This window comes from Mobula birostris, chromosome 2 (genome assembly GCF_030028105.1).
Source record: "Mobula birostris isolate sMobBir1 chromosome 2, sMobBir1.hap1, whole genome shotgun sequence".
In the NCBI taxonomy this organism is placed as follows: Eukaryota; Metazoa; Chordata; class Chondrichthyes; order Myliobatiformes; family Myliobatidae; genus Mobula; species Mobula birostris.
The window spans coordinates 139,113,668-139,126,455 of NC_092371.1; the positions used below are offsets into that span (position 1 = coordinate 139,113,668).

The 12,788-nt window shown below is 41.9% G+C and overlaps 1 protein-coding gene across 8 annotated transcripts in view; it reads left to right on the forward strand.

Moving 5' to 3' along the window:
* ahi1 (Abelson helper integration site 1) overlaps positions 1-12,788 on the forward strand; it is a 205,354-nt gene that overhangs the window by 22,866 nt on the left and 169,700 nt on the right. For all 8 annotated transcript variants that reach the window (XR_011883895.1, XR_011883903.1, XR_011883899.1 and 5 more), the window contains one exon: positions 2,372-2,467. Coding sequence is in view for 5 of the 8 variants with exons in the window: in XM_072249423.1 (XP_072105524.1) it covers positions 2,372-2,467 (96 nt within the window). In the remaining 3 variants the exon portion in view is untranslated. The remainder of the gene's footprint in view (positions 1-2,371; positions 2,468-12,788) is intronic.

The following is a 12,788-nucleotide window of genomic DNA, read 5'->3' on the forward strand; positions in this document are numbered from 1 at the left end:
CAGAAGAATGAGGGATCTTACCAAAACATTCAGTGCTCTTACAAGGCTCTGTCTGCAGGATAGATCGGAAATGATATTTCGCTTGACCTGGGTGTCTAGAATTATGGGTCAAAGAAAGAGGTCAGACATTTGGACAAAGTTGAGAAATATCTTCCAGAGGGAAGTGTGTGGAATACTTTAACTAAGAGGACTGTGATGCCTTGATTATTAGTATAGTCAAGACAAACTGACAGATTTTGAATATTAAGGTGATCTGCAAGAAAGTGAGATAAAATATATTCCATGCTCTGAGTCACAGAGCACTACAACATAAAAACGGACACTTTGACATGTCTAGTCCATCCCGAATAATAATTTATTATTATTATTCTGCCTAGTCTCATTGACCTGCACCTGGACCATAGCTCTCTATACCTCTCCCATCCATGTACTTATCCAAACTTCTCCTAAAATGTTGAAATTAACCCACTGGCAGCTCTTTCTACACTCTCACCCCCCTCTGAGTGAATAAGTTCCTCCTCATGTTTTCCCTAGACACTTCACCTTTAACTTTTATCACTGTCATTGAATGACAGAGTAGGCATGAGGGACAAGGTGATCTATTTCTTACTGCTTATTTTTCTCCCAGGCAGATCTCTGTAGAAAGAAAATCAGGTTTCTGAAACTATATTGCAGTATTTTCTCTAGCTATTCAAGTTTCTACGTTATTTTGGTTTTGGACTACCCTATGATTTTTGTGTGTCCTCTATTTGAAAATAACAGCCTGCGCTTGAATTAAGTCCATTTTAAACATTTAAATGAGGCAAACTGACCTTTTCCATTATTTCTTTATATTGCTCTGGTGCCCTCCAGTGGAAGCATATTGGAATAAATTTGGCATCACATTTAGCTAGGATTTTGCATGGATTGGAAGTTCATTGGGGTTCCTGGGAATAAGATAAACAATAGAAAGTTGCATGAATGCTATGTCTCCCCGCCCTTGTGATTCCACAGGTAACTTGTAAAATCCTGATGTTAATGACCATTTGTGTTGTTATAGATTTTGAAAAGTTTACAGCTACACTATTATTTTTGAATTTGGCTCTTTCCCGTGATCCTACACCAAAACACACATACATGGCCATGGATGAATTTTGTGTAATTGAACTATATTCATTGCCCATGTTAGTGAATTACAATGGCAGAATGCAGAAGGATAATGGGAAGAGCTCTATTTGTTAATAAATTAGCTGAAGGAATAGAAGGAAACGTATAAGTTTCTCTGATAGCATAATACGTACAATGTTACAGAATGGTCTGGGGGATGGCACGACATAAAGCTAAAAAAGACTAGTAGGATACTGGCTTTTATATAATAATAAGCAATCCATACAATTGAATGACAAACTTCACCCTTCTACATTAGGACTTTGTATTGTAGCATAACCTGTATATTTGTATCTCCAAAAATGCAGAAATTGTGCTACAACTATACAAGGAATCAGGTAGTTAACACTTAAAAATATTGTAAGCAATTTCATGTACCATTGAAGAATTAGTTGACCTTGGAAATGCAGTGTGGATTTATCTGGACTGCAGTGGTTTGGAGAATTAAAGGGTTAAAACATGGAAGGAGGCCATTTGACCCATGAAGTTCCCCTGAGCAAGCTACTGAGCTCCACAGTTTCATTTTAGTACACATTTAAAGGAAAAACTCGTCTGCCTCTCTTTTTTTGTTAACAGTGCTTTCCAGATTCCAACCACTGCTTTAAAGGTGAAAAAGATCTTGGTGCTCCTCTTGTTTCTTTTACCAGTCACCTTTTTTTTTAATCGCCTGGTTCTGGGCCCCTCTGCTGATGGAAATATTTTTTTCTCTTGTCACTGACAGGACCTTTCGTGATATTAAGTTTCTCTATCAGATCACTTTTTTTTCCAAAGGAGAACAATGCAGACTTCTCCAGACCATGTAACTGAAGACCCTCATCTCTGGAATTAATTTCATTTGTGTTTAGTCATAAATTTCTTGTTTTAATCTTGTATTTTTAAGAATAGTGACACCTCTTCCCTACTTCATCAAATCCCATACCTTACACAAAAGAAATTGCATCTGCAGAACTCATAAATTTATTTCGCCAGTACTTGAAATTAGTAGTAATTTCAAGAAACCAGTTCCAGCTAATCTGTTGCATAGAATCATTGAAGTTTGGATCTGTGTGGGTGTATTTATATATTAAACGTTAAAGCAGAGGGTGCAAAGGTGTAAAGAAATAATTAGTAGAATCGCCACATCAAGCTTCAAGCTTGGGAGGGTTAAAGAGTCCATTTATTTCTGAGCCAAATGTAGGCAAAATACTACAGTGTTGATTTGATTTTTTTTTAAAACTGCTTTTAGATCCTTGAGTTTGTAAGTATGGATGAAGCCAAAGGCAACTTCACAACTCAAAGTAGCGAAGGTGGTTGGCGCAAGATTGCTTGGGCCTTTCTAAAGGTAAGATACTATTGATCAGTCACCTTCTGAAGATAAAATGAGGAGCTGTACCCAGTGTTTTCAAGATTTCTTTGGTTGTCCTTTGCAAGATTTCCATTCAGTTTCCACTCCCGAAGAAGTTTTCCACACCATGCAGAATAGTAATTTGTAGTATATTTTAACAGTTTGATATTGCATAACCTGGCAGTATAATATTCTGGTATAAGCATATAACCTCTTGAACCAGCGTAGTTAAACTGGGAAGACTGAAACTATCTTTTTCTCTAATATAAAAATTAATTAATAATAGGCATTCGTTAGTCTCGTGAGACCATGGATTTGCGCCTTGGAAGGTTTCCAGGGCGCAGGCCTGAGCCAGGTTGTATGGAAGACCGGCAGTTGCCCATGCTGCAAGTCTCCCCTCTCCACGCCACTGATGTTGTCCAAGGGAAGGGCATTAGGGCCCATACAGCTTGGCACCGGTGTCGTCGCAGAGTAATGTGTGGTTAAAAATATACTTGTTATAAAACAAGATTATGTAGAAACATAGAAAACCTACAACACAATACAGGCTCTTTGGTCCACAAAGCTGTGCTGAACATGTCCTTGCCATAGAGGTTACCTAGGATTACCCATAGGCCCCCTATTTTTCTGAGCTCCATGTACCTGTCCAGGAGTCTCTGAAATGACACTATCGTATCTGCCTTCACCACCATCACCAGCAGCCCATTCCAGGCACTCACCACTCTCTGCATTAATTAAATAAATAAATACATACATACATACATACATACCTCCTAACATCTCCTCTGTACCTACTTCCAAGCACCTTAAAACTGTGCCCTCTTGTGCTAGCCATTTCAGCCCTGGGGGAAAAAAACCTCTGACTATCCACACGATCAATGCCTCTCATCATCTTATATACCTCTATCACGTTACCTCTCATCTTTCGTCACTCTAAGGAAAAAAGGCTGCGTTCACTCAAACTATCCTTATAAGGCATGCTCCCCATTCCAGGCAACATCTTTGTAAATCAATGATGTATATTTCTATGTATATTCATAGAAAGATTTTATTAAATTAAGCAGAGAAAAAATTGACTATTGACTATGGAATATCTTGTATTCCAGCTAAGATTTTTTCCCTTGTAGAATTGTATTTGCATATTAAATTTTCAAAGGAGGCTCCAGTTATTTTTTTGACTGAATTTTCAAATGTACATGCCCGTTTGACTGAAAAACCCAGACCAGTCAGCCACAGCACCTTTAAAGTTACGTTGCCATGGCCAAAAGCAAGTCGGGGGTTTGGGAGTAAACTCCAAGCCAGGCTGAAATGTAGAAGAATGAGGCCTCCTCCACCCAGCATCTTTTTGGCAAATGTGCATTTGCTGGAGAATAAAATTGAGGACCTGAGGGCGGACTGCTGTGTGGAAGAGAACCGAGAGTCTGTTTTATTGTATGGATTATTGAAATGTGGATTTCTCCAGGCACACCAGACTCAGACTCAGCAGTCAGACCAGAATGATTTGCACTTTACAGAATAAACCAAACTGCTGGTTTGGGAAAGGCAAAAGGAGGAGCTGTGTGTTTTATGATTAAATTCTCATTGGTGCTCTGATGTGTTTTTCCCCCAACCTTGTACACGTAATGATCAAATGCTGTCCATTCTATTTAGCAAGGGAGTTTTATTCCATAATCCTAACCACAATTTTCATACTACCAATGGCGGAATGTAATCAAGCTATTGTGACACCACATGATGTCATTGCCATGCAGTTGCAAGGCTGCGGGACCGGACGGCACCCCAGGGCAGGTACTCAGGATGTGCACGGCACAACTGACTGGTGTGTTTGCAGACATTTGTAATCTCCCCCTCCCCCCCCCCGCTTCAAAACACCCACCATTGTCCCTGTACCTGAAAAGACCAAGGTAACATGTCTAGACGCCAGTCATTCAGTTGCATTCACCTCAATAATAAAGCAAATGCTTTGAGAAGCTGGTCAAGGACTACATCTGCAGCACGCTACCACCCACACTTAACCCCCTACAATTCACCTACCAACACAACTGATCGACAGGTGACGCAACAGCCACAGCTCTACACTCTGTCTTTGCACGTCTGAAGAAGGAGGATGCTTATGTGTGAACGCTGTTCTTGGACTACAATTCAGCATTCAACACCATAATTCCCTCTAAGTTTGACAAGAGGCTCAGAGACCTCTGCCTTCACCCTGCCTCGTGCGGGTGGTAAAAGTCAGCTCCCTCAGCTCTGCCCCTCTGACCCTCAACACAGGAGCCCCACAGGGCTGTGTCTTGAATCCCCTCCTTGATTCTCTGTGTACCCTTGACTGTCGCCATGCACAGCTCCAGTCTGCTAATTTGCAGAAGGTACTACATTGATTGGCCTTATGTCAAATAATAAGGAGGCAGCCTACAGAGAAAAAGTCATCACCCTGACACAGTGGTGTCAAGAAAACAACCTCTCCCTTAATGTCGCAAAACAAAGGAGCTGGTTGTGGACTACAGGAGGAATGGAGACAGCTAACCCTTATTGACGTCAGTGGATCTGGGGTTGAGAGGCTGAACAGCTTTAAGTTTCTCGGCATACACAACACCAAGGATCTCACATGGTCAGTACATACTGCCTGTATGGTGAAAAAGGCACAACAGCGCCTTTTTCACCTCAGACGGTTGAAGTAGTTTGGCATGAGTCCCCAAATCCTAAGGACTTTCTAGAGGGGCACAATTGAGAGCATCCTGACTGGCTGCATCACTGTCTGGTACGGGAACTGTACTTCCCTCAATCGCGGCACTCTGAAGAGAGTGGTGCAGACAGCCAAGCGCATCAATAGATGTGAACTTCCCAATATTCAGGACATTTACAGCAACAGGTGTGTAAAAAGGGCCTGAAGGATCATTGGGGACCCGATTCACCCCAACCACAAACTGTTCCAGCTGCTACCATCCGGGAAATGGTACCACAGCATTAAAGCCAGGAGTAACAGGCTCCGGGACAGCTGCTTCCACCAGGCCATCAGACTGTTTAATTCACACAGACAATTGTATTTCTGTGCAATATTGACTGTCCTATTGTACATACTATTTATTACAAATGACTGTAAATCATATATTCAGACTGAGATGTATTGTAAAGAATTTAACCCTAATTTTTGTGAAGGATGTAAGAAATAAAAGTCAATTCAATTCAGTGCAATTCTCCAAACAAGAAACAGCCCATTCCAATGCATTTCAACTCATTGGAGACTTCAACCAGGCTTGTTTGAAGAAAACCCTACCCAATTAGCACTAGTGTATAAGAAGTCCTAACATACTAAACCACTGCCACAGACTGCATTTTGGTAAATTGGATCACTTGCTGTCCTTCCACCTGCATACAGGCAGAGGCTAAAGTGCAAAGCTCCAGAGATTGGGACAACAAAGCAGTGGTTACAGGAGGCAGAGGAGCGATTACGGATTGTTTTAGGTCAGTGTACTGGGCCGTGTTCAAGCACCTATCTAGATATCTGAATGAATACACTATGGTTATGATGGTCTTTATTAAAACAGCTGTAGATGAGTGTGTCCCCATTAAATTGTTCAGTCTTCCCCATTGAGAAGCCCTGGATGAACCATGAGATCCGAAATCTGCTGAGGGCCAGATTAGAGGCACTTAAGTCTGGGGACCTGGAAAATTACAAGAGGTCTAGGTATGATCTCTGGAAAGCCATCTCACAGGCGGTGGAAATTCCAGACCAAACTTCAATCAACAAAGGACGCTCAATAGTTGTGGCAGGCTTGAATGCTATCACCTCTTACAAAGTTAAATCAAGTGATATGGGAGAAAGCAGGGCTTTGCTTCCAGATGAGCTCAATGCTTTCTATGTTCACTTTGACCATCAGAACATGGAGGAACCATTGCAAACTCCCACATCCCCCCCAATGATCCTATAATTTCAGTCTCTGAAGCCAACATGCGGGCAACCTTCAGGAAGCTGAACCCATGAAAAGCTTTCTGACTAGACAGGGTACCTGACCACATACTAAGGACTTGTGCTGATCAACTGGCTGGTGTGTTCACAGAGATCTTTAACCTCTCACTTCAGCAGTGTGTGGTACCCACCTGCTTCAAGCAGGCTTCAATTATACCAGTGCCCAAGATGAGCGTGGTGTCCTGTCTCAATCACTATCACCCAGTTGCACTTGTATCCACAGTGATGAAATGTTTTTAGAACCTAAAACATAACAGCTCCTGCCTGAGAGGCGACTTGGATCCACTCCAACTTGCCTACTGTAGCAACAGGTTCACAGTAGATGCCATCTCATTGGCTCTTCATTCAATCCTGGAATATCTGGACAGCAAAGGTGCATACATGGGAATGCTGTATCGACTACAGCTCTGCATTCAGTACCATCATTCCCTAAAAACTAATCAATAAGCTCCAGGACCTTGGCCTCAATACCCCTTGTGCAATTGGATCCTGGATTTCCTCACTTGTAGACCCCAGTCAGTTTGGATTGGCAGCAATACCTCCGTGATCTCCATCAGCACAGATGCATCACAAGACTGTGTGCTGAGCCTGCTGCTCTACTCAAGTTACTTCTGACTATGTGGCTAAGCACAGCTCGAATGTCACATTCAAGTTTGCTTATGATAGGCTGCATCAAGGGTGTGATGAATCAGCATATAGGAGGAGATTGAAAATCTGGCTGAGTGATGTCATAACAACCACCTCTCATGCAAGGAATTGATCGTAGATGTCAGGTGAGGGAAACCAGAGGTTCATTAGCTAGCCCTAATCAGAGAGTCAGAGGTGGAGAGGGTTAGCAAATTATGTTCACAGGTGTTACTATTTCAGAGGACCTGTCTGGGCCCAGCACGGAAGTGCAATTGCAACGAAAGCATGGCAGCACCTCTACTTCCTTAGGAGTCTGCAAAGATTTGGCATGACATCTAAAACTTTGATAAATGTTTGTAGATACAGTGGCATGCAAAAGTTTGGGCACCCTTGGTCAAAATTTCTGTTACTGTGAATAGTTAAGTGAGTAGAAGATGAACTGATCTCCAAAAGTCATAAAGATGAAATATTCTTTTCAACATTTTAAGCAAGATTAATATATTATTTTTGTTTTGTACAATTTTAGAGTGGAGAAAAAAGGAACGGAGTACCATGCAAAAGTTGGGGAACCCCAAGAGATTTGAGCTCTCAGATAATTCTTACCAAGGTCTCAGACCTTAATTAGCTTGTTAGGGCTATGGCTTGTTCACAGTCATCATTAGGAAAGGCCAGGTGATACAAATTTCAAAGCTTTATAAATACCCTGACTCCTCAAACCTTGTCCCAACAATCAGCAACCATGGGCTCCTCTAAGCAGCTGCCTAGCAGTCTGAAAATTAAAACAAATGATATCCACAAAACAGGAGAAGGCTATAAGAAGATAGCAGAGAGTTTTCAGGTAGCCGTTTCCTCAGTTTGTAATGTAATTAAGAAATGGCAATTAACAGGAATGGTGGAGGTCAAGTCAAGGTCTGGAAGACCAAGAAAATTTTCTGAGAGAACTGCTCGTAGGATAGCTAGAAAGGCAAATCAAAACCCCCGTTTGACTGCAAAAGTCCTTCAGCAAGATTTAACAGACTCTGGAGTGGTGGTGGACTGTTCTACTGTGCAGCGACACCTGCACAAATATGACCTTCCTGGAAGAGTCATCAGAAGAAAACCTTTCCTGCGCTCTCACCACAAAATTCAGCGTCAGAAGTTTGCAAAGGAACATCTAAACAAGCCTGATGCATTTTGGAAACAAGACCTATGGACTGATGAAGTTAAAATAGAACTTTTTGGCCACAATGAGCAAAGGTATGTTTGGAGAAAAAACGGTGCAGAATTTCATGAAAAGAACATCTCTCCAACTGTTAAGCACGGGGGTGGATCGATCATGCTTTGGGTTTGTGTTGCAGCCAGTGGCACGGGGAACATTTCATTAGTAAAGAATGAATTCAATTAAATACCAGCAAATTCTGGAAGCAAACATCACACCGTCCGTAAAAAAAAAAAAAAAAAAAAAAAAAAAAAAAAAAAAAAAGCTGAAGATGAAAAGAGGATGGCTTCTACAACAGGATAATGATCCTAAACACACCTCAAAATCCAGAATGGACTACCTCAAGCTGAAGGTTTTGCCATGGTCCTCACAGTCCCCCGACCTAAACATCATCGAGAATCTGTGGATAGACCTCAAAAGAGCAGTGCATGCAAGACGGACCAAGAATCTCACAGAAATAGAAGCCTTTTGCAAGGAAGAATGGGCGAAAATCCCCTTAAACAAGAATTGAAAGACTCTTAGCTGGCTACGGAAAGCATTTACAAGCTGTGATACTTGCCAAAGGGGGTGTTACTAAGTACTAACCATGCAAGGTGCCCAAACTTTTGCTTCCAGCCCTTTTCCTTTTTTTATTTTGAAACTGTAAAAGATGGAAATAAAAAAAGGAATCTTGCTTAAAATATTAAAGAAATGTGTTATCTTTAACTTTATGCCTTTTGGAAATCAGGTTATCTTTTACTGGCTTAGCTATTCACAGTAACAGAAATTTTTGACCAGGGGTGCACAAACCTTTGCCTACCACTGTATGTTGTGGAAAGTGTATTGACTGGCTGCATTACAACCTGGTGTGGAAAATTCTACAAAAAGTAATGGATTCAACCAGCAGCACATCATGGGTAAAGCCCTCCCAACCATTGAGAACGTCTGCATGAAAACTGTTGTAGGAAGACAGTATCCATCATCAGGGATCCCCACCACCCAGATAATGTTCTCTTTCCTTCTCGCTGCTGCCGTCTGCCTCAGGACTCACACCGCCAGGTTCAAGAACAGTTACTACCCTTCAGGCTCTTGAACCAAAGGGCATAACTTCACTTGCCCCATCATTGAAATGTTCCCACAACCAATGGACTCACTTTCAAGGACTCTTCATTTTATCTTTGCTTTATTTATTGATACTTATATTTGCCCTTGCACTGTTGTCTTCTGCACTAGTTGAATGTTCTAGTTGCGCAGTCTTTTCTCCAGTTCTAGTTACTCTTCCTATAGATTTGTTAAGTATGCTTATAAGAAAATGAATCTCAGGGTTGTATATGGTGACACATATGTACTTTTATAATAGAACTTAGTTTGAACTTTTTCAGGCAAGAAGGGTGGAGGGTGTTGGGTGAATTTCTCCCATTCACTGGAAAGGCCTCAGAGAGACCAGTATCAACTGAGATCCAGTATAAATGCCCTTTGGAACCTTCAAATATATCTGACACTAGATGGAATAATTAGCCTGGAGGGATGTGGATTACAAATTACAACTGGATATAGAAAAGGCTTGTCAGAAGGGCAGTGTTATGATAATTGTGGGGGATTTTAACATGTGAGTAGATTGGGAAAATCAGGTCGGCACTGAATCTCAAGAGAGAGAATTTGTAGAATGTCTGCGAGATGGCTTTTTAGAACAGCTTGTTGTTGAGCCTACTAGGGGATCGGCTGTACTGGATTGGGTATTGTGTAATGAACCGGAGGTGATTGGAGAGATTGAGGTGAAGGAACCCTTAGGAGGCAGTGATCATAACATGATTGAGTTCACTGTGAAATTAGAAAAAGAGAAGCTGAAATCTGATGTGTCAGTATTTCAGTGGAGTAAAGGAAATTACAGTGGCATGAGAGAGGAACTGGCCAAAGTTGACTGGAAAGAGACACTGGCGGGAAAGACAGCAGAGCAGCAGTGGCTGGAGTTTATGCGAGAAATAAGGAATGTGCAAGACAGGTATATTCCAAAAAAGAAGAAATTTTCGAGTGGAAAAAGGATGCAACCGTGGTTGACAAGAGAAGTCAAAGCCAAAGTTAAAGCAAAAGAGAGGGCATACAAGGAAGCAAAAATTAGTGGGAAGAGAGAGGATTGGGAAGTTTTTAAAACCTTACAAAAGGAAACCAAGAAGGTCATTAAGAGAGAAAAGATTAACTATGAAAGGAAGCTAGCAAATAATATCGAAGAGGATACTAAGAGCTTTTTCAAGTATATAAAGAGTAAAAGACAGGTGAGAGTAGATATAGGACCGATTAGAAAATGATGTTGGAGAAATTGTAATGGGAGATGAGGAGATGGCAGAGGAAATGAACAAGTATTTTGCATCAGTCTTCACTGAGGAAGACAGCAGTATACCGGACACTCAAGGGTGGCAGGGAAGAGAAGTGTGCGCAGTCAAAATTACGACAGAGAAAGTACTCAGGAAGCTGAATAGGCTAAAGGTCGATAAATCTCCTGGACCAGATGGAATGCACCCTTGTGTTCTGAAGGAGGTAGCTGTGCAGATTGTGGAGGCATTAACGATGATCTTTCAAAAGTCGATAGATTCTGGCATGGTTCCGGAGGACCGGAAGATTGCAAATGTCACTCCGCTATTTAAGAAGGGGGCAAGGAAGCAAAAAGGAAATTATAGACCTGTTAGCTTGACATCGGTGGTTGGGAAGTTGTTGGAGTCGATTGTCAAGGATGAGGTTACAGAGTACCTGGAGGCATATGACAAGATAGGCAGAACTCAGCATAGATTCCTTAAAGGAAAATCCTGCCTGACAAACCTATTACAACTTTTTGAGGAAATTACCAGTAGGCTAGACAAGGGAGATGCAGTGGATGTTGTATATTTGGATTTTCAGAAGGCCTTTGACAAGGTGCCACACATGAGGCTGCTTAACAAGATAAGAGCCCATGGAATTATGGGAAAGTTACATACGTGGATAGAGCGTTGGCTGATTGGCAGGAAACAGAGAGTGGGAATAAAGGGATCCTATTCTGATTGGCTGCCGGTTACCAGTGGTGTTCCGCAGGGATCAGTGTTGGGGCCGCTTCTTTTTACATTGTACATCAACGATTTGGATTATGGAATAGATGGCTTTGTAGCTAAGTTTGCTGACGATACGAAGATAGGTGGAGGGGCCGGTAGTGCTGAGGAAACGGAGAGTCTGCAGAGAGACTTGGATAGATTGGAAGAATGGGCAGAGAAGTGGCAAATGAAGTACAATGTTGGAAAGTGTATGGTTATGCACTTTGGCAGAAAAAATAAATGGGCAGACTATTATTTAAATGGGGAAAGAATTCAAAGTTCTGAGATGCAACGGGACTTGGGAGTCCTCGTACAGGATTCCCTTAAAGTTAACCTCCAGGTTGAGTCAGTAGTGAAGAAGGCGAATGCAATGTTGGCATTCTTTTCTAGAGGAATAGAGTATAGGAGCAGGGATGTGATGTTGAGGCTCTATAAGGCGCTGGTGAGACCTCACTTGGAGTACTGTGGGCAGTTTTGGTCTCCTTATTTAAGAAAGGATGTGCTGACGTTGGAGAAGGTACAGAGAAGATTCACTAGAATGATTATGGGAATGAGAGGGTTAACATATGAGGAACGTTTGTCCGCTCTTGGACTGTATTCCTTGGAGTTTAGAAGAATGAGGGGAGACCTCATAGAAACATTTCGTATGTTAAAAGGCATGGACAGAGTGGATGCGGCAAAATTGTTTCCCATGATGGGGGAGTCTAGTACGAGGAGGCATGACTTAAGGATTGAAGGGCGCCCTTTCAGAACAGAAATGCAAAGTAAGTTTTTTAGTCAGAGGGTGGTGAATCTATGGAATTTCTTGCCACGGGCAGCAGTGGAGGCCAAGTCATTGGGTGTATTTAAGGCAGAGATTGATAGGTATCTGAGTAGCCAGGGCATCAAAGGTTATGGTGAGAAGGCAGGGGAGTGGGACTAAATAGGAGAAAATGGATCAGCTCATGATAAAATGGGGGGGCAGACTCGATGAGCCGAATGGCTTACTTCTGCTCGTTTGTCTTATGGTCTTATGGTCTCTTATGGAAATGATCACCTTCTCCAGAAACTACATCATTTGCTTTTGTGTGTGAAAGACTAAACAAAGAACTAAATGTCTACTGAACAGTGGTGATTCCTGTCTAGCTATTTGCTTGTCAAACTTTGAATATATAATCACCTCAAGACATTGAAAAAGTAGCATTAATTTTCTTCCCATAAAACTTTCTGTATCAGTTGGGAAGGAGAAGTAAACTCCTTTCTGGACACCAAACTTAACCAGTTCCCTCCACCTAATGGAGCTTGTCCTCACTCTAATTAATGTTTCCCTTGGCTCCTTCCACTTCATTCCTACAAAGGGTGTAGCCAAGAGCACTTGCATAGGTCCCAGCTATGCCTGCCTGTTTGTCAGGTACGTGGATCGTCTATGTTCCAAGCCTACTCTGGTGATCGTCCTGCACTTTTCCTATGCTTCATCTCCAACTTCCACCCTGTGCTCAAATTTGTCTGGTG